The sequence below is a fragment of the Cibotium barometz genome, chromosome 41, assembly GCF_041138505.1.
Source record: "Cibotium barometz isolate CiBa-2024 chromosome 41, ASM4113850v1, whole genome shotgun sequence".
Lineage (NCBI taxonomy): Eukaryota > Viridiplantae > Streptophyta > Polypodiopsida > Cyatheales > Cibotiaceae > Cibotium > Cibotium barometz.
The window spans coordinates 7,880,368-7,904,934 of record NC_141086.1 but is presented as its reverse complement, the minus strand read 5'-3'; the positions used below and the strand labels follow the sequence as shown (position 1 = coordinate 7,904,934).

The window sequence follows — 24,567 nt, the reverse complement described above, 5'->3', positions numbered from 1 at the left end:
GGCCAGTAGGATTATTGATTGCATCTATGCTTTGCAGGATCTGTCTCATGCGGATTTCAGTTGTGCTCAGTTGATCAACACGTTTTTTTCTCGGGCCAAGCTCCAATCTGCAAATTTCAGTGTAAAACTTGACGTGTTTTGAAATTTTGTGTGAATGGCAAGGTTGTGAATGCAAAGGGCCAGAAGAGATAGACAGGCTTATATTGGAGTTCTTGTTAATGATACAGGATGCAGAGGCGGATGGTTCCAACTTCCATAATGCAATCCTTCGTGAGTAAGATTGCTTTAGTTCATACAAAGCTCATTTAGTTCAGTGGTTTTCAAGCTGCTTGGTTGACCAATTTCTGTATTACTATGAAACACGTAGGTATTAGAGGAGCTGAGCTAAGACTTCTTTTGTTCATGAGTAAATGGTTTTCAAGTTTGTTGTATCGGTATTTAACTCAAGAGGTTTTAGAGGTCTTTGTCATCTGGTTGACCTATATGGTGGGCCACAATGTGGCTGGTTCTACTGCATGCAGCAGCCCAACCAGCTCTAGTTTTGGGCTTTGAGGTTTGTTGAGAAGGCTGGAGGGCCTCCAGCTTCTCGTCACCTTACATGATCTGCAAACATTTTGTTGAGGTACGGTGCCAAGAGGACTGTAGGGAATGTTTCTCTCACCAAGTCACATCAAAAATATATTTCTAGAGAAGAGGTGGTGGATTAAGGCTAATTAACAATTCCATAATCAAGGAGTAAAACAATAGCAAGCTTAATGAATAGTAAGAAGCTCAAAAAATCAAGGAGTAAAACAATAGCAAGCTTAATGAATAGTAAGAAGCTCAAAAAATCAAGGAGTAAAACAATAGCAAGCTTAATGAATAGTAAGAAGCTCAAAAAATCAAATCATTCCATTGCATAAAAGATCTCTCATACAAATGAGCTTTCAATCATCTTCTTGTATAGGTCTCTAGACTGAGCAATTACCTTGACCACTTGTAAAGAGCCTAAGGACCTCAACTCACTTCTTCATCCTTTTCCCTTTTACCAATCACCATAAAATAATCTTTTTTTTTTTCCGAGAAAAGATCCTTTCATTAGTTATATAAAAATGCCCGTAGGGCTACAAAAAACTCCTGCTCCTAAGAGAGAGAAGAGCAGTGAATACATCATGGCAGCCCGGGAGACTCTCCCTATAGGTGCTGCAAAATACAAGCATCAGTATAAAGAACTGAGCGGCTAAATCATACAATAGGGGGGGGGGAAGAGCCAAACAGGTGGCCTGTAGTGCCAACGGGGGGATCCCGTGTGTAAGGTGTAGAACGGGCCACAGCGCCAAGTGGTGTGAAAGGCCTGGCGCCGTAAGATCGCCTCATCCGAGTCTCCCCGGATGCGGTCGTACTGTCCTCGCAGGGTGTGGATCAACTCCTGCCAAATCCCCCGAACAGTCTCTGCTGGTGGCTCTAATCTCCCCTCAAAGGCCGTAAAGCACCGGGCCCTCCAGGTGAACTAGATGGTGAGGCTGCTGAGGAGCTCCCATCGTAAATCCCTCTCCTGTGTCCAGCTGGCGGACGAGAAATTCGGTGCCGGAACCAGGCGAGGCTGGCCCCTAATAAATCTGATGGCCTGACTGCCCTGCTCCATCTCATAGCCCATAGCAGGCCCTGACGAAGTCGACCAAGCAGCGGCACCCCACGTAAACATACCCTCTGGAGAGAGGGGGGCCAGAATACGCAGTATCCGCAGCCAAATCTGGTGTGCCTGAGGGCAGTCCCAAAGGCAATGTCTCTGTGTCTCCATAGGGTGGCCGCATCGGACGCAGGCCGCCGGAAGACCGCTGTAAACAAGCCAAGTGCCAACTGCTGAGCCCCTGTGGGCGACCAGCCACTGAAAAGCCGAGATCCTGCGGGCCTGCCAACTAGCCCAGAGCCAAGCCTCCAGGAACTCCTGTGAGAGTCCCTGCAATCGCCAATGCCCCGCTGCCGCTGGAGAAACCGTCCTCCTCGCCGTCAAAATATGCCGTCCCAGCCGAACAGTATATTGGAAAAAGGTGATCTCTGTGGCCTCAAGGGATGCATAAGGATCATGCCACTCGTACTCCCCGGGGTCCCACTGTAGCCGGGCCAAGGGGTGCGCTGCATATGCCCATATGCGCCAATCCGGGAGCACATCAGCAGGGTCGGGGTCAATATGCCACTTCCGAGAAGCGGCAGCCACTACCCGAATCCTTTGAAAGGTGCACTCTGCAACCAAAGACGACTCCACCTCCACTCTCTGGAGTCTGCCCTCATCCTGAATCTCATAGTAGAGGCATCTGCCATCCTCAGTGCTAGCTCTGACAGCAATCAGGATCTCCAACTGTGTAAAGGCTCCCATCCACCGTGGGGCCACTGGCTCGAGAGGTGTGAACCACTCCTCTGTAAGTGCCTCCTGAATATCATCCCTCATAATCAACCCCCCTCTGAAGTGACTCAGCCTCTCCACCTGGATCTCCTCTGGTAGACTGCAGAAAGCCTGCCAGTCTCCAAAACTACGAGCTGGGCCTGCCGCTAAAGGTCCCCAGGCTAGACGAGGCCGAGAACCCAGCATATGACCCTGCTCCGTACGAATCACTGGGCTCCAGATGAGCGGCTGCCTGGCCCGCTCCTCAACACAAGAAGGAGGCCGCTGAGAGAGCCCCGGTCTCAGCAGCTCCCAAGCTCTCAGGATACTCAAAGCAAATCTGTCCTCCCATCCTCTACTGAGGCCTGTCCTCCTCATCTCTATGAAGATCCAGCGAATCTCTGGTGCCCAAGTACCCCCTGCAGGGGGCGCCCGAGCCTGCAGTCGCTGCAAGAGGAGCTCTTTCCAAGGCTCAGCGCCTGGAAGCAACCCCCGAACAATGAGCTTCCCCAATAAGGCTCTACTCTGATCGACTGGATCTATAATGCCCAAACCGCCCTGAGCCAGCGGAAGTGTAATAACTGCCCATGCAACCTTTGCCCGAGCTGGCTGACCGTCCCGCCCAGACCACAGAAAGTTCCTGATCAGCCTCTGTACCTGGCTGATGCAAGAGCTCGAGAAAATCCAGCAAGACGTAATGTACCACATGGTCGCTAACAGCACCTGATTTGCCACCACCACCCTCCCAGCCAAGGATAGTCGAGCTGTACTCCAATACAATAGCTTCTTCCGAATGCTCAGAAGAAGCGGGGCAATCTGCTGCTCAGGTGACAAATCGAGGCCAATCTGGCATCCCAAATACCGCACTGCTTTGCCTGGAGGAATCCATCTAAAACCGGGGTCCGGGCTCCATGTCGGAGTGGGAGCACTACTGATCCAAAAGGCCACTGTCTTGCGCCAATTGATCAATGCTCCCAAAGCTGCACTAAAAACCTGGAGCGACTGCTCAGCTTGAATAAGATTGGCCTCTTGGCCATGCAAAAATAAGCCCGTGTCGTCTGCAAACTCAGCATCAAGCAAATCCTCCCCACCATAAAATAATCTTTGTGTAATGAACCATACAATTGCGCACAACTAAATCAATTCATGCTCCCCTTCAATGACATAGCACTCACCACAATTTGGTGATGGTTTTTGCTTATGTAAGTGTGTGCTAGGGCCTACATTCCAAGCTCATGATTTGAATAGGCCATGCTAATGCCTCAGGTCTTGGACCTTCAGCACATTGGGACATCCTTACATCATAGGTAGGACGTGACAGAATAGAGGGCATAGCCTATAACGTGCACACCTTCGTTTGGTGCCATGTAAACATAATTATTCCTAGCAGCCACCTTAGAGGCAAAGTTAGAGGCCGCTTATGGGAGGCTTGGAACAGTTTTGAAGCTCTATAAGTGCTTAGAGGTGCCTAGGACATGCACCAATGGTTGGGACAAGTATTTGGCACAATAGGAACACATTTTATGACTTATTTGATGATTGTTTATGCTGATTCCGAATGTTCCATGGGAGAGTATTGCTATGGATTTTATCTTTGGATTACCAAAGTCAGGGAATGGGAGATGGTATATGGACTATTATTGATAGATTCAGTAAGCAAGCCCACTTCATTCCAGTGAAGAAGACCATTCGCACAGAGCATATGGCGAGATTGTTTATTCAACAGATTTTCAAGCACCATGGATTGCCTAAGTCCATTGTAGGGGATAGAGATCCTCGAACTACCAGTTTCTTTTGGAGAGCTCTTTTCGACAATATGGGGACAAAGCTGAATTTCTCTTCAACTTATCATCCTCAAACTGATGGACAAATTTAGATTGCAAACCTCACTATAAAGTGTTATGCTCTCGAAGCAAAGGATCAATGGGAGAAGTATTTATATGCAAAAATGAGATGAGATATGAGGAGAAGTGTGTGAACCCTTATATATCTCTCATAAGAGCAATTCGGCCAGCTGCAGCAAGCCGACAACAGTCTTGAGTCATAAAAGTGCCATAAATAGCCTAAAAGACTCATAAAAATGCTAGAAAAAATCCTAAAGGATATGCTAATGCAGGGCCTCATAGAAATGACCAGTACAAGCATGCTAGGATACATGTAGACCATCTGGAGATGATATATTTTCCAACAAAGCATGGAAGCAAGGTCTCATTTGAAGAAGGGAATTGGGTCTTGTTGAGATTCGAGAAAGCAAGAATTGGGAAGTCTAAAGCCAAGGACCGAAAGCTTGCTCCTAGGTATTATGGACCTTTTAAGATTACAAAGAAGATCAACGATCTATGTTATCGGTTGGACCTTCTAGATCATTGGAGGATACGTAAGCCTTCCGTGTGAGTTTATTGAAACCATATACAGGACCACCCCCAGAGGAGCCCGTATTGGAGGATCCACCAGAGGTAGAAGAACAAGAAGAAATCTTGCAACCAAAATAGATTGTGTCTCATTCTATGAGAAAAAGAGGAAAGATAGTGGTCAGAAAGTTCCTCTTGAAATTCAAGAATTATTCGCCATTGGATGCGAAATGGATCCCAGAGGAGTACTTCAAGGACTATCCAGAGATACTTCGAGCTTATGAGGAAGCGGTTGGTCCAGATATATTTGAAGTACAGACATAGACGTCTTGAGAACAAGACATATTTAAGAGGGAGGGATTGTACCTCTAGCCCTCTTCATTGTATATATATATTGGAATGTAATTGATAATTAATTTTTCTTATGTAATGGTTGATTCGACATGCTCTAGTTTGGGTCGGTTGCATACCAGATGACCCAAGGAGCGAGATTTGTATTTGGGTGGCAATGATGCTAGATGACCCATTGGGTGGCCTTTGTGCCACATGCCTTGGATTTCACAGTCAGGTGGTCATAGTGAGCAGACAGTCCAAATGATTGTGTTGGATTTGATAGTCAGGTGGTTAGAGTGACGAGATGGCCCAGATGACTATTTGACAGTCGGGCGGTCCGAGAGACCAGATGGCCCAGATGATTGTATTAATGAACACTTGGCGGTCGTAGTGACCAGATGGCCGAGATGAGTGGTTATGATTGACTAAGCGGTTTCCTTGGAGAGCTAGATAGCTCAGGAGTGGTTTTCGATGAGACCAGATGCTCTATGAACATGCAGATCTTTACATATGCATTGCATACTGATGTATGTTTGAATTTCTTTGACTTTTGTGTGCTGTTTTTGATGCGTGGACAATGCTTGGATTTATGGCATGTGATAGTCCACTGGGCTCTAGACTACTTGGCTAGTACCTGGTAGACGCGAATGATGCATACCTGTTTGTTGACTACATTGTGTCTAATTTTTATAGGAGGTAAGTATGGATTTCTTTTATCTAACACTTGTGACAGGTCATGACGAAAAACCATCAAAGACAAGCCATTGATCAAAGATAATGCATTGAGATGTTGCGAGATGAGCAGATGCATCACAGATATGGGGGATGTCCAAATGCACAAGCTCACCAGATGGGGCTAGTACTTGGAACATATGGATATGCTTCATACACTTGTACTTCGCAGTTGAGGACAACTACGATATAAGAGGGAGGGAATATAACTATTTGGCCTTCCTAGCTCTATTCACATGATGGAACCCTTGCTAGGACACTCGACTAGTGGAAGAAGGCATGGGGATAAGGTTTGCACATGTGGAAAAGCATCAGTTTTGGGCAAAAAGCAGAGAAAAGCAAAAAGTCTAATTGAGTTGACCGTGAGCCAAGAGCATCACTGGTAAGAGGGGATTGAGCAGGACCAAAAAGCAAAAGTTGTTTTTTCAAAAAGCAACTCTAGGGCCAAAAAGCAAGGCCCTAAAGCTGGAAAAGCAAAGTACAAAAGTATTTGGGAAAAGCTAGCCTTATTTGAATAGTATTTTATTGTAAAAAGTGAAAAAGAGGAAAACAAAGCAAAAAGAAAAACAAAAGCAAAGTAACAAGTAAAACAAAAAGCCAATGAGGTGATAGCTCAAGTGGTGAAGGTGTTTGCCTAGGACCAAGAGGTCCTGGGTTCAAAACCCCCCTTGGTGCTTCCTTGGCGACATCGCGTACGGGTGGATAAATAAGCGCCTATGAGCAGCTGTCTACGGACGGTGAAATTTGGTAACTATGGGAGGATCTTGGGCCAAAGGCCAGATGAAAAAAAGAAGAAGAAGAGTAAAACGAAAGCATGGCTAGCGTTTGGGCAAAAAGCAAGACCCCCCCCCCCCCCCCCCCCCCCCAGGTATGTGAGAGCTCTATGCATGAGAGTTCTTACAATGTAAGAGAGAGCTCTATCCATGTGATCTATGCATGAGAGCTCTATGCTATGAACATCATAAACTTCATCATCTACACTTATCACTTGTGTATCTTGTTTACAAGCTTGGGGTATGCTGGATTTGGTACTAGCCCGATGAGAGATCTTGTGGGCCATTCCCATGGTGTGCACAGCACCAGGATCTTGTGCCTCGACATCGACTACGACATTGGTTTCTACATCGGCATATTTGTTTGCTTTTGTATTCATTGATGTATTGATCGTGGCTTCCGAGCCCGTGGATTGTTCCTAAATAAATTCCTGAAAGGAGGCGGGGCCTGTTCCCCGCTGAGTGTGTCCTATGCAAAGTTCTCTAAACCCTCTCTCTCTCTCTCTCTATATTTTCACATATGGGCAGGAGATAGTGGAGTATGTTGACTCATACACATATCTTGGAGTAGTGTTCACTGGGCCCACATTTTCCATGAGGGGGGCAGCAGAGGCCAGATTTACTAGAGGATATGCAGCACTAGGAGGTCTAGAGAGGATGTGCTCACAGGTACAGTTTCAAGAGCCACGCACTAAGCTGTGGCTTTTTGACACGCTGGTCACATCGGCTATGCTATGCTATGCTATCTGGGGGCCTAGCCTAGATTGTCACAGTCGATCAGGACGCACATACGATGGATGGAGATCGATGGAGAGACCACTTGTGTCCATGATGTCCAGGATGATTCGGGCTAAGGCCTCGGTACCCCATGAGATTATCAGAGCCGAGATGGGAGCACCACCGATGGTAGTAGAGGCTCTTGCCAGATCAGTGTCCTTCATTCATAGCACCTGGGAGCTTCCCTGGCACCGGTATGCACGACTTGCTTTAGAGGCCTCTCATCAGCTAGCCATGGAGGGAGAGACTTCATGTTGGTATGCGCAGATAGCATCTTGGTTTGAGCTCTACGGGTTCAGCTTAGACAGACTTCCACCCTTCCAATACTCTCTAGAGGCACCCTCTCTCACCTTGACACATTCTGAGATTAGTAGAGTCATCAGACAGGACCTCATTCAGTTGGACACTAGGAGGACATGGCTAGAGCCCTCACAGGAGTTAGGGACGAAGATGGCTTTCTATAGAGACCATCTTCTCCGCACCACTGAGGATAGCTTTATACTTAGACCGAGCTACATGGATACCCATCTGTCTCATGGATTGAGGTGCGCCATTGGGCAGATCCGCACCTCTTCACATCAGTTAGAGATAGAGACAGGCAGATTTAGAGGCATACCTCCAGGGGACAGGATATGTCAGATTTGTTGGATAGAGCCAGAGACGGAGGAGCACTACATCTGTCGTCGTTGCACAGCATATTATGAGATTCGGGGGCGCTACCATTGCCTTTTCAGAGAGGGATTTGGACCACTGTCTAGAGTCATGGACTATTGTGATCAGCGACGCTTGGGTTTTTATCTCCTGGAGATCCGTAGGCTCAGAGAGTCCATTATGAGGAGCAGACGCCCGATTGGCAGGGAGTCCACACAGAGACAGATTACTGACTTCTTTAGAGGGACTACCCGGGAGGACACACAGCCGACAGCCCAACAGTGGGCCCCCTGTGGGACTCTAGTTGAGAGAGCTATCCAGTTGGGCAGATCCAGGCGCCCGAGGGAGTCCACACAGAGACAGATTACTGACTTCTTTAGAGGGACTACCCGGGAGGACACACAGCCGACAGCCCAACAGTGGGCCCCCTGTGGGACTCTAGTTGAGAGAGCTATCCAGTTGGGCAGATCCAGGCGCCCGAGGGTTCGCGGATCCTTACATCAGAGACGGTGCCTACACCGGAGGATTCAGAGCATCATTGCGAGGCATCGGGCTTGTCCGACCAGGCATCTCACTATGGCAGATATCCAAGCCATCCGGCAGAGACCCATGCTAGAGCTCCTAGGATGATTACCACTCCAGCCATATACTGTTGTACTCACTGTCACTTTTGTACTCCCCCATATTCATGTATTCATGTATCCATGTACTCATGTATCCCATTTTGACTAGTAGCATTAGCTTCCCACTCTCCCTAGTTGTTGCTTCCGGATGCTCCCTACTACTGATGTATTGTAGGGCTAGATACTTACCTTCAGTCCTTTCTTTTCTTTTCCAGATAGTGTATCAGATGTCATATGGTTGTAACTTTGGTCTCATAGGTCACTTTGGCCTTTTGAAGACGTTAATATAACATTTCATTTCATTTCATTTCATTTCATTTCATTTCTCTCTCTCCTTCTCTCTATCTACTTTCTCTATTTTTCTCTCTTGGATACGTGGTGGAATCTGTCATTTCACGCCCTGCTGGGTTTACACCTAAGTTATTGAAGATATCCCTTCGAGATATGATATGCCTAGAGGCACCAAAGTCAAAATACCAAACAAATCCGAAGACTTTGTAGCACTAAGAGACATGTCTTCCTTGGAGGCATCATAGTTGCATATAAGAAAAGCCCAATCACCTTGCGCAAAATTGGTGAGGCTGCTTCTTTCTTAGCACTAGAAGCCGAGGTATAAGTGCCAAAAATACCAGAGTACTTGGTTTGCTCAAAACTATCATCTATGGTGATAACATGCACAACTATCATGCCGAATTTCTTCTTCTTTTCCTTGGCAATCCTCTTTTTGCACTCATCGATGTAGTGACCTAGCTTTTTACAATAGTGGCCTTTGCCCTTCTTCTTAGGCATACACGCGTCATTTTTATCCTTGTTGCTGGCTATCCAAAATCAGGCCCTTGGCAGATAACCAGCTAACTTCCCGTTGCCTTTGTCCTTTGTCACAAAAGCTTGATCATTACCATGCACGCCTACGTACTTGTTCTTCCTGGTTTTCTCTTCCTGCAAAAGTAAACCCACTAACTCCTAAAATGTGAGTGGGGTAGGGTTTCCCCTCATAGAGAGGTTGAGAGATGTGTGGAGTGCTAGGTATGTATCAAGGAATGAGTTCAATGTGGTAGAAACAAGCTTACTGTCCGGAATCACCTCATTACTGTTGAGCAATGTTCTCAATGTCACGTGCACGCCTGTGCCATGGCTAATCTCTGCATGAACAACATAATCCGTGATAAGGATAACCAGTTAGGATAGCATTTAGTTTATTATGTATCATCAGCATAAATATTAGTACCATCATCATCAGTAGCAACATTAGCATCTTCATCAGCTTCAGCACCATCAGCACCATATTCATCATCAACACCAGCATCATGGAGGGCATGGATGCCCAGTCAGCAGCCAGCAATGCAGTCGGCAGCCTTCTGAAGCATCCAAACAGTCAGTCGGCCAGGCATCACAGTAGGATAGCAGCATGGGCAGCATTAATGATAAGCGCAGCATTTTAGCAAACATTCCATGAATTCTTTGTCCAGCAGCAGGCCGACAGCAGCCTAAGCTGGCCGACCAGGCCCTCTCATCATATATATAAGCATCACTCGTAATTCAGCTAGTACATTCAGTTCATTCATTCATCCATCAGTTAAGTCATCAGTAGAAGCGTATGTAGGGGTAGAGGTCACCCATTTAGAGATGACCAAGGGCCTAAACCATGTACAAGCATTCAGCCACCTTTGAAACACAAGAAAACCTGACACCAACTATCACTTTCTTCTTCTCTCTCCTTTGTCTTAGTCATGTTTACTTAGCATCTTTTCTTAATCAAGCTTAGGGTTGTGGATCAATACAACAAGGTGTCTGTGGACGGGAAGCCAGGTCCTCCACACTCCACCAAGAGCTTCCCACCATCACCTCCGACATCCCCGACCGCTGGTGCCCTCCGACCGCTGTCACCGCCGATGCCCTCCAACTGCTCCGACTACCGTCACCGCCGATGCCCTCCGACCGTGTCTAACCGCCGTCACCGCCGGTGCCCTCCGACATCTCCGACATGCATGGCCAACTCCGATGGCACTCATGAAGGCAACACCCCTCTCCCTTTCCCGAGGGATGACAAGTTCCTCTTCGAGATCCTCTTGGCACTATCTTCCTTTTCTCGACAGAAGATCTTCTCTCTACAATACATGATGAGGGTTGGGACTTCGAGGAAGAGAACACCCGAGGAGGAGGACACCCAAGGAGGAGATAAGGGGAGCACTCTCTCGGCAGCAGGATAGACTCTCTGGTGTAGGACTTTCATTGTAGCACATTCTCAGAGAGGAATCTCTCTCTTGTATTATTCTTGTCTACTGTTTGTTATACAGTGTTGTTTTCTTGTGGTATTCTGTCTGTCTCTCTGTGCGAGCAAGGTGAGTGAGTGGTCAGTGGTGGGTGTGGTGTGAGTGAGAGGCCTGTAGGGATACTGCGGTGCTAGGTGGTGGTCGGAGAGCACGGTAGACAGTGTAGAGCATAGGTCTTGTATGTCTAGCCAGTGAGGTCGACTCATCCTTGGCGGGTATACTTCCTTGAGAGGATCCACGCTCCCTTCTCCCCAATCCTAGTGTTTGTGTCGGTAGTCCTCGAGTTTCCTAGAGCGAGGACCGACGGAGATATCCACAGCTAAGACAAAATTTGGTGATCACGATGGGACGCTCCTAGAGGTCAAGGATAGTCTTTAAAAAACAATTTCTTTTTCTTTTTGGTGATTTTTGTTGGTGGTGAGAGGAGTGTTGTGTATGCTCCCGAAGACTAGAGCTTCTGGAGGTGATTCACCCCTTCATTCTCCTCTTCGAACTAGTCGACGTAGGGTTCTTCCTCGTTCCCTTACTCTTCCCTTTGCATCTTCCTCTTCTAACCCTATGGCAGCTCTAGGTTGAGAGCCATTGACTACTGTCCTTAACCGCGTGCAAGTTAAACTACCAACCTTCAAAGGTACCATCACTGAAGATGCGGAAGACCATGTGCGGTAGTTCCTCACTATGTGTGACTCAAGAGGTCTCAACCGAGATGATGCACTCTTGGTCTTGTTCTCGACAACGCTGGAAGAAAGTGTTGATCGGTGGTACAGTCAATTTCCCGTCAACCACTTCTTGGATTGGGCCACCCTCAAGCTACAGTTCTTGGCTACCTTTCGGCCTGGGAACTACTTTGACCTCATTACTCAAGAGCTCAACCAACTCTCCATGAAGGCAGGGGAGTCAGTGGCCCATTTTGTCACAAGAGCTAAAGTTTTGGTCGCTCGACTACCCCAAGATCTTGGAAACTACACGCTACAACAGTGGGTGCTTTGTGCACTTCCTACTCAAACAACGATGAAGATGAGAGAGATCTTTGCACCCCAACGCACCCTGCAAGACTTCCAAGACAGAGCTACACAACTGGAGAATGCTCGCCTCATGGCGGAGCACAGTACCTCTTGGTCCCCACTTATCCCCGGCATGTCTTCGGCTCCTCCAACTATTCCTCTACCCCCGACGGTAGCTTCTTCATCTGCTTGCATGGACGAGCTAGCCAATCTCAAGGAGCTTGAAGATTTCAAAAGGTCACAACAAGAGGACGCGGCCCTGGCAGCGCTCAGGAAGAAGATTGAGCAGCTCAAGGTCAAAGATCCCAAGACGAGTCCATGGTGCCCGGTATGTAGCTTGCAAGGCCATCTTCCAAATGATTGTCCCACCAAGAAATATTGCTCATTTTGCTCAAAGGGGGGCCATGAGGACAAGGAGTGTTACTACCTCAAGGGACTTCGCCTTATGCAACAACAACTTAAGCAAGGTGCCACCCCGCTCAATCCCTTCGCCAAAGACTACATGGTGACCCCAACCAGCAGTGCTTCAACTTTTGCCCAGGCCCCTAACCACCAACCAAGCCCAACACCCTTCTTGAACCCTCGATCAGCTGGAGTAGCTATCCCCCAATCCCAAGCTTATATTAACCCTGTCACCATTGGCCCCTCCTGCTTAGATGCCCCACATACCCTTCCCTCCCCCATGGCTACTTTTGTACAAACCCCTCCACCGCCCCAGACTACATCTCAGCAGGGAGCACAAGTAGCCACGATTGCATTCACCAATACCCTTCATCTCGGAGCAACCCTAACGTACAACCCCCTGCCTATGCAAATCCCATATTAAGCAGGCACTCTCCCAACCTATCAGTCGTACGTCCCACCCGTGCCGGTCCCACAAACATCCCAAGTCTGTCAAAACCCACCCCCGGTGGTCTATGCGGTAGCTCCTCCAATACCTTCGGCCACTAACAACACGTATGGGGCCAGGCCCAACCAAAGGTTCGCCAATTGCCGTCCTTCCAACAACCCCACCCGACCTCTTATATGCTACCGTTATGCGGGGAGCGGCCACATGCAAGCTCAATGCACTGTACCAGAGGGCTCGCCCCCATGCCTCCATTGCCCGGAGAGCTGAGACCACCACACCCGGGATTGTCCTAGAACCCCGCTGGTTAACATGGTGGAAGCAGTGGTGCCATCTCCCAAGGTTGACACTTCAATAGTGGTAGTGGTGCCACCTCCCACTCTTGGCACTTCAATAGTGGCGGCCGTCACCCGGTCCCAAGGAGCCCCAAAGACACCAACTCCTCCTCTGGATGGTGCAGTTTACCCATCCATTGTGGAACAAGCTTATAAGGAGACTTTGGAGGAATTCACTCAAACACCACCCATGAAGAAGGAAGCGGCGCCTACCTTGGTCATTTCCCCAACCACTATACCTTCAAAGGTGGGTGACAAGTCTACCCAAGTTCCAACCCAAGGTTAGTAATTTAAGTTGGGAGGAAGTGTTGGCAGGAGCATAGCTCAATTATGTGGTTTGAGCTAGGAAGTAGGAGAGCAACTGTCAGGCTTGGTCCAGCATTGGATGGATTCCAAGGCAACTAGGGGTGAAGCCACATCTAGTAGTAGTGGGCGACGGCCCAGGCAGCAAGCAAGGGTATGCCTCACTGCTTCAGGAGTGGCCGATCACCGAAGCCCGAGGGTGATCGTCTCCGTGGGAGGAACTCAAATTGCAGGGGCCATTGTGGATGGTGGTTCTGGTGTTAACATCATGCTTGAAGCTACTAGGCAAGTCTCAGGTCTCCGAATTACCGAGCCAGCTCCCTTCGCCATTCAAGTGGCAGACGAGAGAAGTGATGTCCTTGGGACTTTGTAAGTCCATGAAAACACATCTTGGTGCTCTTTGAAAAAGTTCATGATTCTCTGAAGAGTGGAAGGGTCCTCCGAGACCCAAGCTGCCACCAAGATGGGGCATGGCTCCTCAGTTGTGCTAGGTTCAGCTCTGTCACTTCCTCGTGGTAAGTGGTGGGTGGAAGAGGAGCGATGCCGAGTGCGGCTTGATGGAGAGATAAGGGGTCATGGGCTGGGGTGATGTCCAGAGGGAAATCACCAATACGTTCCTTCGTCCAGCCAGCGGGTATCTCTTCTACTGGCAAGGCATCCTCCGTAGTCTTGAGGTGTGCTCTGCCCAACGCTCCTTGCGAGTGCGTCTAGGAGGGGTTATAGGTGCCTCTGCTGAGTCCTCTTGAGAGACCTTCTTGCGAGGTTGTCGAGAAAACTCATGTTCCCCTAGACCTATGACCTCTATCTCTTCCGGTTGAGACACTGGTGCAGAGGAGGAGGCCAGAGTAAGCAAAGATTCTATCCAATCCCGTACTGCTGCTTCTTCTGGGAACGCCTCGTGAATGGGGTCTAGGTCCAACTCCACTATGTCCACCATATTGCATTGGAACCCCTCCAAGATCAAGTGGAAGGATTGTGTTGAGGAGGACCCTACAGGGGAGACATTGACTACTCTTCAGAGAGATTACCCTGGCTTTTTAGTGAGCTCAAGAGTGAGCTCTTAGAGGAAGGGGAGTATGTCATGTGCACAGTGTGTATCTACTGTGTACTACACGCACACAAGACTAGCTTCCAGGTTTGGGGAAGCTTGGAGCTAGGCAGGCTGATTGGCGAGCTGAGTTAGGGAAAGACTAACGGGCGGGCACCCAAGTATGGACGGGCGGGCGCCCAAGTGTGGACGCCCGATGACCGGCCAAGAGCCTATAAAAGGGTGGCCAAGGTTAGTCATTAGTCATATAGAGTCTCGCGTGTCTTTGTGAGAGCTCTATGGTCAGGAGCCTGGATCTAGTGTAGACGTGCACCTGCTTTATGCAGCCAAGGCCGGCAACAGTCTCGAGGCCCGCAAGGGTAGCTTCGTGGCGGTATGGGACGTCACGAGGTAGAGATTGGTCGGTACGTCCATCTAGTTAGCTCAGCTTGTGGCTCGGTGGGGGCAGCCAAGTCTATGGGCTTGCCCACGGCTGTCGTGGTTGGGAGGTGAGTCAGGCCTGCACCCCCTTCTTGTTTGTTTGGTTTGTTTGCAGGTTTCGAGTCTCGTACCAGGAGCGTTCTACGAGGAGATCCTATGGGGATTTGACAAAGTTCGTCTCGGAAGAGGAAGTGGAAGCCCCCCTTGATCTAATAGTACGCCGAACATCGGCATATATATAGTAGGCCTCTGTCTCAGCCTTTGTATGACAAAGCTGGCATATCCTGTCCTCTAGTGCAGCTGCCCCTGGCCCATATCTAGCTGTCTCCACTCTCAACTAATGGGATGAGGTGCGGATCTGTCCAATCGCACCCCAAATGACAGATGTGTGTTCATGTAGTGCAGGTGTATGATGAAATTGTCCTCTGTCAAGCGAAGAAGATGATCTTTGTAGAAGGCCATCTTCATCCCTGGGAGCTGAACGGGTGAACTCCAAGTCCTCTGAGTATCCAGTCTCACAATGTCCTTCTTGATGACCGTGTTCAGCTCTATGCTGCTGAGAGCGAAGGAGGGGGCCTACATGCTGTACTGAAACGGGGGGAGTGCCCTACATGTCATGTATATCGAACCAAGTGCTCATCTATTCATACCAACACTACTAGTGCCATCTGTCTCGAGGACACTAGGGCGAGCCGGTGGGTATCTACCTAGTGGGAGCTCCCATAATCTGTGCCAATACGTCACTGTTTGGAATAGAGCCTCTATCACGATCGGTGCAGCCCTTGTATCCGCTGCTCGCACAATCTCATGTGGCATTGATGGCTTACTCCTAATCATGTGCGAGATCATCATCACTAGGGGGACCTTCCATTGACTTCCACCCTACTTCTTCCATATCTGTCTCAGCTGGCTCCCCCCTCCGTCTCCTCCTGTGGTACAAACTGGGACCCCAGATGGGAGCTCCATACAATAGTGCAGGTGTGACTAGTTTGTCAAATAGCCAGAGCTTCGTCCTCGGCTCATGAAACTGTATCTATGAGAACTCCCTCTCAAGTGAGCCCAAGGTTGCATAGCCATGCATCAATCTGGTTTTGGCCGCCTTCCGTGTAGAGAACCGCGGTCCAGCAAAAGCGATCTCAAGATATACATAAGAGGTCACATGCTCCACGGGCTTCCCACTATAAGTAAATTGCAGTGCGGATCTACCTATCCACTGCGGGGAGGTATTAGAGATCGTAACCTTGGTCTTCCCAAGGTTCACAGTGAGGTCCCGGTCCTTGCAAAAGGCCCGTAATGCATCCAAATGCCTATGTAGCCCCTCTGGTGAGTCAGAGATAAGGACAATGTCTTTTGCATACAATAGGATAGGTATCAAGACTCGTGCCAATCGTGCTCTTGGTCTTCCTTATCTGTCTATATAGTCCGATATCTCATCAATGTACAGCCCGAATAGGGTAGGAGACAGAGGGCAGCCCTCTTTCACCCTGATAGTGTTGCGTATGACCTATGAGTCAGCCCCTGGGGCCCGTACTCGGCCAGTGTGGCAGACTCATAAAGTGTGAGGATCCCCCAAAGCATATATGTTGGTACTCCCATATCTTGAAGTCTCCTCATCAATCTGGGCCTTAGGACAGTGTCAAAAGCCTTGCGGAAATCCACAAAGCAACAGTATATTTGATGCCCGTGAGCTCTCCCCTCCTCAATGATCCCCCGTAGCGTGAAGATGTGATCCAGTGTGGAGTGTCCCCTCCAGAAACTTGCTTGCCCTGGTGCTCTGAGTCTCTACTCCTTGGCCCATCTGGTGAGCTCATGCTCCAAGATTGATCCATAAATCTTGGCCAACATGTGATCAATCATAATAGTCCTATAGTTACCCGGGTTCATGGGGTCACCTGCCTTCAGAATGAGCACAATGGTATTAGAAGACCAACTGGTGTGGAAACCTTCACATAAGGTCCTGGAGCCAACACATCCCTCGCATGGGAGAAGTGCTTGGCAAGCAGCCCATCGTGATCCTGTGCTCTCCCATACTGCATCCTATAAATAGCATCTCTCACAGCTCCTGCTTGAGATTGGCTAGATAGGCTCACTTCTTCCTCTGTGTGAGACGTCAGAAGATCGCTCGCGCCTACTGGTGAGTGGTGGAGCCTAGAGAAGCCTCTCGCTGCAGGCGGGCACGGGTCTTGCAACACTCCTCATCATACCAGCTGTTCTGTGGAACAGTCCCACCTGGTGGTCTGGGAGTGGCTCTAGTGTGTGGGAAGGCAGCTGCGGCAGATGTATGAAGGGTGGTTGTGAGCCGTGTGGGTCAAGGTCGGAGAGGGTGTGGAAAATGTGGGTGGAGTAGACGGAAGAGATCTCCTTGGTGAAGTGGTATCTCGGGTGGCGATGATGTGGTAGAGCAGGTGGCTGAGTGGTGCAAGGCAAAACGGTACAGTCCAGGATGAGTGGTATCAAGGAGAGTGAGCCCATCCACTGTAGTGGCTCCATGTCCGAAGGGGTAGCAAGTGAAAGAGTTAGAACCAGGCCACCGAGCTAGGGCTAGTCTATGAGCCCCACCAAGAGCCAGGAAGTACTCCTCGTAGTCCGTGCTGGTTGCCATGTCCTGTGATGTCTGCTCGAGATCCGTGGCCACCATGTCGATCTCCTGGTACATGGGGTTATTTGTCTTGAAGAAATGTACCTATGCACTAGTGGTGTGGGCATTGCGGTCTCCAGCAAGGCTGGAGAACTTCATAATATCATCATAAAGTGGCAAGTATGGAGGCTTCCCACGGGTGGCATATCTGGATGTGACTGGTGCAAAGTAGCACACTGCAAGGTAGATGTCTCGGGCCCTCTTTGTCATGATCCTCAACCACATGAATTGTGCATCCTCATCTCATCTTACCACCTGTATCACATGCTGTAGCTCCTCTGTGTATAATATGGCCACTCCTCCTGAGCCTCTAGTACCTCCTGCTGTGCGTGGCTGTGGGCGGAAGCGGACTCCCATCTATACCCCCTCACCTCGGGTAGTCGGCTCCCCTGGCATTGGTGTGTCTCTGTATATAGGACCATGTCACACCCTCTAAACGTTTCCTCAAACAGGCCTGCATCTGTCCGCATAGCGCCATTGCAGTTCGAGACCGCAATCTCTAGCTTGGTCTCATAGGTCGTGCACCGTCATAGAGAGCGCCACTTGGTGATAATCACCCTCCCATCTCTGTACAGTGGCTGTCGTTCTTGCCTTAACATGGGAATCCATGATCTTGTGTGTATTACTGCATACTGTACTGTATTTCCTTTCTTTGCACCTCTGGTGCGTGTCTGGAGAGCCCTCCATTCTTGGACTGAAGGGTTCCCCTCTGTGCCAATTCCTAGTAGTAGAGTGCTAGCGGGTAGGGCCCATGAAGCAGAGTACGGGAGGTATGCAAGAAGGGCAATGGCGTGTTGCAAGGAGGAGAGAAGATTATGTTGTTGCCTTGGGGCGCATACAGAAACGGACGGGGCTAGGTGCGCGCAGCCAGAACAGGGCGGCGTGGCGCAAACAAAATTGGGCGGGGTGAGGTGTGCGCAGCTAGAACAGGGCGAAGAGAGAGACAGGCGCACACAGTTCGAAGATGCATACGTTTCTGATATTATGATAAGGTGTTCAAAACTAAAGGTACAAAGGATAATAAAAAGTGGTCTCCTTTCACACCTAATGGCTAGGGGGAAAAAACCTCCACATAAGTATTTTCCTACAAAGACACCCATGAGTTAGCATGTACACCACCTATTTTTGGTCCACTCACAAATGAACCAACCATTTGGCGCTGAACATGACAAATGCATTTTTCCAATAAAAGTACTTAATGCACATGCAAGTGGTATTTACTAGATAGCGCCCTGGATTGGAAGCATGCATAGCAAGGATGAGATTTCATCCAAGCTCTACCAATGCATTGCATGCTGGATGAAATCTCACCTAGACTTGACGCAATCTGCATGCAAAACTATTGCTATATGCAAGCTTTGCATAGAACCCTAATGCACATGCACAAAGCCGATTACGGATGCAAAAACAAAAACCCTAATTTGGTTGCCTATGCTAAAACGCAAATCCTAATTTGTCAAGCTGAAACAAGGCTGAAAACACTAATGCAAGGATTGAACTCATGCAAAGCAACGAAACCCTAATTTTAGCCTGCAAACCCCTGAAACAAAATCCCTAATTTTAGAAACCCTAATTCAGCATATACAATTATACCTAGAACTTCCCTAGGGTCTGGTACCAATGTAACTTGTCGACTATGTGGAAGCGTGCTTTTGATGATTAACGCTAGGAGAAAGAGAGGTTGACACTAATCACATGGACAAAGATGACACAGAAGTAGAGAGTAGGAGAAAGAGACTCTTTACCCAGCCTACTCCTAGCATATATTATTGAATGAAAGAGTAATTTCAATGATTGGTAAAGACCTAAATTAGATGTGAGTACTGAATAATGTGCATAAACTAATGCTTACTTTCCTCCTCTGTGCGTTAATGGAAAATGCTGGTTTGGAGGTGTACTCATTTGATCCAAATGTTGTGAGTGCATGCCTTGTCTCTGGTTTGGAGGTGTACTCATTTGATCCAAATGTTGTGAGTGCATGCCTTGGTCTTGGCTCTGCATGCCTTGTCTCTGAATGCATATGAATAACTCTTGACCTGCCTTGATATAGGGATTTTGATAGCAAGTCTTATTCAGGTCAGCCAGCCCTCTCAGGCCATAAAAAGTAATAAAAAATGTCATAAAATATGTTCATATTGTGCCCAATACTTGTCCCGACCATTGGTGTATGTCTTGACAACCTTCGGGCACTTATTGGGCTGCCAAAATGGCTCCAAACTTCCCATAGTAATCTTCTAACTTTGCCACTAAGGTGGCTGCAAGGAATAATCATGTCTACGTGGCACCGGATAAGGTGTGCATGTAACATAAAGATCTTGCCCTTGGACCATTTTGTGTTTGAGTAGGACCCTATAAAAGTCTAGTGCTTCATGTAAGTTATCTCCTTTTCCACCTTGAAAACCACTGGTGATCAATGATGGCAGAGAAGATCGACGAAGCTCAATGGATAATTATGCATCTCTTCAGCGCGAGTAGAAGGCTCCCCCACGCAGGTTATTGTGAATATTTCACCTGCTATGACTTCCTGATGATTGTTTTGGGATCAACAGTTCAAGCATCTAAGTGGTTTGAACTTTGGTCTGGAGATGTCTCTCTTGTAAAGGGCGTGTGCAGCTTGATAGGTCTGCTTTGTCTTTAAGTGTATTGTTATGCCTTTCTTGTCATGGATGAAAATTGTATTTTGCAGATGCATCTTTACGAGAGCTAGTCTTCGAGGGTCATTGCTTGCGGGCGCCAATCTGCAGAGTGCAAACCTGCAAGGTCTGTTGTCTGGACTCATACCTCTACCTCAATTGAGCTACTCAAAAAGTGTGTAAAGGTGAACAATGTACAAAGTTTGGGAGGAAGTAGACATGTCTTACAGAAATGTCTAGTGAGGGGATTGGACTTAACGCCGGTTACACATAAAGAAGTGTTTGTGAGCATGGCTCAATCATAGCCGCCCATTAGCCATTGATGGGAAATTCTTACCTACCGTCCAACTCCCTGTTCATCCCATGGGCAAGGTAATAGCTGTAGGGCCTTATGTTTGAAGGGAAGTTTAGAACTGATGACATGGAAGTGGATACAAGGGTTAGTAGAGGCTGCAACGCTCCAAGAGTGTTGGGAGTGGATCATGATGAAAGTGGAGGGATGTTGGTAGTCTTTCAGCCCCCTGGGGCAGACTTTCAGGTGGCATGCCCATAGGGCTGACTGCAGGTTGAGCACTGATTTCTTGCACTGCTCCTCAATTTCCACCTATAGGTGTACCACCTTTATGGATGAATGGGGAGACATGAGCCCATGTGGACATCGCTCTTATAGATCTCTGCTGGGAACCTTCCCAAGAGACTGACACAATTTCTGTTTTGTGGAAGTAGATAATATGGGCGTTTTGTGACAAACTAGGGCTGCACTCAAAGTGGGACTAAACCTCCATGTGCTTTGTGGGAGCATAAATATGGGGTTTTTATTGTCATGTCATAACTCTGGTGGCTGCTTTTGCATGCACGTGAATAGGGAGACCTGATTTCCACAAAGCATTAAACCTCCAGCACCAGCTCCTCACAGATATCCTGACTCTGTACAGCTTGTTGATATCATCAAAATTCAGAACTATTTCCATCAAGTGAGCATACACTGGCAGTATTAGGCTTGCACAAGGGGCACACCCCCAATCCAGCACCAATCAGCAGTCCAAGAATCCCATACATATGCAGTGTTGACCTGAAGACCTCTCAAACTCCTCAATGCAGAGGCAAGGACAGGCCTATCCCTTTAAGCCACACCAAGCATGACCTTAATCTGCTAAACACTTCTCCATCCCAGTAAAGACCCATCCCAAGCATCTCCCATGTGGCTAAGACCTTTGTTGTTAAGCCTTCTAGTAGTCTTTGGGTCTATCAACTGAAAACACTTTCTTATACCACTGAGCTTCTTGATGCTCTATTGGATGTTTCAGATGCATGCTTGGTGTCGTGCAGCTTCTGTGAAGCCAATCTCCGGTCGGCACATCTGCAGGTAATATTTGTGAAATTCATTATCATTTTTTACAACATTGCATAATTATCTCACTTCCGAGGTGATGACATAATTATCTCAAATGCTCGTTATTAATTATCAAAGTCATCTTGGGTTGCACTCTTTTTTTTTTGGGGGGGGGGGGGGGGGGGTGGTTGATTTTTTGGCAGGGTGCTGACCTTACAAATGCCAACCTTTCTGGTGCAAACTTAGAAGGAGCCAATCTGAAGGTAATAACTGCTTTTTGATGTTTTTGTACCGCACATAAAGGGACTTCTTTCTACACTTGTTAATGCCTGAGGTACTTTTCCAAAATTTTGCAAGGTAAGATTATGTTTTGTAGTTTGAGATGCAGGTTGTATTGGGATGGTTGTGTTCTCATCTTTCACCTCAAATGTGTCAGGGTGCAACATTAATTGGTGCAAACCTTCGTCGAGCAAATCTTCAACGTGTCTATCTGCGAGATGCTAACCTGCGAGACTCAGTATTCTCTCTCTCTCTCTCTCTCTCTCTCTCTCTCTCTCTCTCTCTCCATTGTCCTCTTCATTGTCCAGCGGTGTCATCTCGGCATACTTTGCAGTTGCCATCTATTTTTACTTACATTATACTTTGTTTAGGTTACAGGGAATGTCCTGTGTATTTCCCACCACTGTACTCACACATTCCATCATAATTGGTCTCATGAACCGATTTGGTCCCACGAACTTGTTAATCCCCTCCTCTCTCTCTCTCTCTCTCTCTCTCACACACACACACACACACACACACACACACATACACAAATGGTTAAGTTCGTCACATGTCAACAACTTTTTGTAGATTCTCGAAGGTGCAAATCTAGAAGGTGCCAATCTAGGGAATGCAAGCAGGTGATGCAAGGCAAGGATATGCACCAGTGAGTGAAATGCAAAATGTTCTTCTAGAAAACCCACTTGATTCCTTGGGTGTGAAGCAGAGAAATAACCAATATTCATGGCCCTACATTGTGTCCTTGCTTCTTGATTTGGATGGGTTGACCATTCCTGTGGGAAAAGAATATCCACGCAAAAGAGGTTTAAAATTTCACTTACGAATTTATAGACATTCTTGAGGTAATGACTGGTGATTCAAGGGTGTTCAAAAGAACAAAAAATTTGACAAAGCAATTATAGGCATTCTTACCAGAATGAAAATTTAAACCTGTCTGTCGTGATGCTGTTATAAGAGGTGGTAACCATTCTGCTGTGATTCTATTATAAGAGGTGGGTGCTATTGTACATTTCACATTGGTCGAAAGGTTGTCGTCATTATTACGTTCTCGAGTAAAGTGATCTGAGACTACATAAACTCCCCCACAAGGATATCCTTGCAGTTTATCTTTTGTCCCAGTACATTTCAAGAGTGGAAGTTGGATATTTTTATAACTCTGGTTATCCATTCAAATTGTAATCTCTCCTTTTGCAAGTCACTAATGTTAAGCATATGTACATTCGTTCTCCAATTTATGAGCACTTAATATATTATGTTAGAAACTGCTTAATGTAAATTTTACTTTACAACGATTCTCATGAATTAGAAGACTTTCCAGTCAAGGGTTGGGATGAGCAGGAGACAGCCAATCAGGTGGATCTTTCAAATTGGATGCTAATGTTGCTGCTAAAGAAATGATAAGACACCTCAGGAAGTGTCACAACTCTGCGGTGATGGTGATAGGCAAGTGGGTAGAGCTGGGACAGGCAAGTGCATAATCTGATGAGTTCATAAAAAACTGAGCTTCAGGTAATGGTGCCTACTGCATCTCCTGCTTGACAAAATGATGGATGTTCACAGAGGTTGTTCAAGATACTGAACCTACGGTTGTGCTTACAAGTTGGATGTTCAATGTTTCTATATTCGACTGCCAATGTCCATGTAAGAAATGTGCAAACTTTTAGAAGTCTGTAAGGAAGTGTTGAGGCAACAATGCTGCCTTCAATGTCCAGGCGATTAATGTGCTTCAGCAATGGAGGCAAGAGACATCAGTTCGGGTCTCCTGTTCTGTGAAGTGCCTCGCAGGTACCGGTAATGCAAAGCATCGCCGTGGAGCACATATAGTCAGGAGATGAAACCTTGGCTTCTGCTGTCAGTGTGCAGAGCATGTGCTCAAGTTAAAAAAAATATAACAATTGGGTGCTTACAAACATTTTTTGTGTGATGTCTAACTTTCCACCTGGCGAAGTTGCACCCCACTAAATTCAATTTTGGAAATGTGCTTTGTTGACACTACCATGGCATGCCATCAACACTTCAAAACTACAAGGTCAACATGATATCAATTCTTTAGTTAAGCTCTCTGTTCTTCAAGCTATGCATTTATGATGTGTGAGGTAACCCTCTTAAGTGGGGGGTGCATCTCTCATGTAGATAATCACCGAATGACGACATTTTTTCACAAGATCATTTGCTGTCAACTATCTATCTACATGCACAATGACAAATATGAGCTTCAAACCTCTAGGGCGAGCGTAGACTGGCCTTCAAGATTACTTAATAATTTAGATCTAAGGAGGCCCAAAAATCGCGAATGCAGTCCCGACAAATTGAGCAAGATAGTAATTACGCAATTAAGCAAGGCTAATTGGGCTTTATAACAAACAAAATCATGACAAAATTAATTGCGATGTCAGATTTTTTTTTCCATACTCTTGGGACTTTAAAAAGTGAAGGTACAAAGAAACTAATGACCTTCCATAACCAATCTTCAGATATCTACTCTCCAAGTCCCATGTGAAGCCTTCATCATTGCTTATATCATTGGATTCATCTTCTCACCTATTTGGTTGTAAGCATGTTAAGGTGCTCTAAAAACGTTGTCCGGGACATTGCTAACTAGCAATGCTTGTTAACTGTATTTTAAAACGTCCGACATTCTCCTTTTTCAATTTCAAATATATTTGCAAATATCATTCCTTTCCTTTCCAAAGTTTAAAAAACAATGTCTTTATAATATTGTTGTTCAGCTACACACTATAACGTGGACACGTGAATTGAGCTCCATCCCTTTCGTTCTCGCTCCTCTCTCTCTCTCTCTCTCTCTCTCTCACATACACACACACACACACCCCCCCACACCCACATAC

At 47.2% G+C, this 24,567-nt stretch overlaps 1 protein-coding gene across 6 annotated transcripts in view; it reads left to right on the top strand.

Annotated features, from left to right (window-relative positions):
• Positions 1-23,630, top strand: part of FIP2 (potassium channel tetramerization domain-containing protein / pentapeptide repeat-containing protein) — a 53,552-nt gene extending 29,922 nt beyond the window's left edge. For 2 of the 6 annotated variants that reach the window (XR_015262944.1, XR_015262943.1), the window contains 7 exons: positions 38-121; positions 228-270; positions 20,157-20,230; positions 21,411-21,469; positions 21,640-21,699; positions 21,873-21,953; positions 22,289-22,949. Coding sequence is in view for 3 of the 6 variants with exons in the window: in XM_086779932.1 (XP_086636058.1) it covers positions 38-121; positions 228-274; positions 20,157-20,230; positions 21,411-21,469; positions 21,640-21,699; positions 21,873-21,953; positions 22,087-22,368 (687 nt within the window). In the remaining 3 variants the exon portion in view is untranslated. Of the gene's footprint in view, positions 1-37; positions 122-227; positions 275-19,893; positions 19,963-20,156; positions 20,231-21,410; positions 21,470-21,639; positions 21,700-21,872; positions 21,954-22,086; positions 22,950-23,041 lie in introns of those variants that run through there. The other 4 variants (XR_015262942.1, XM_086779933.1, XM_086779934.1 and 1 more) reach the window with 4 other exon arrangements.
• Positions 23,631-24,567: the final 937 nt, after the last annotated feature.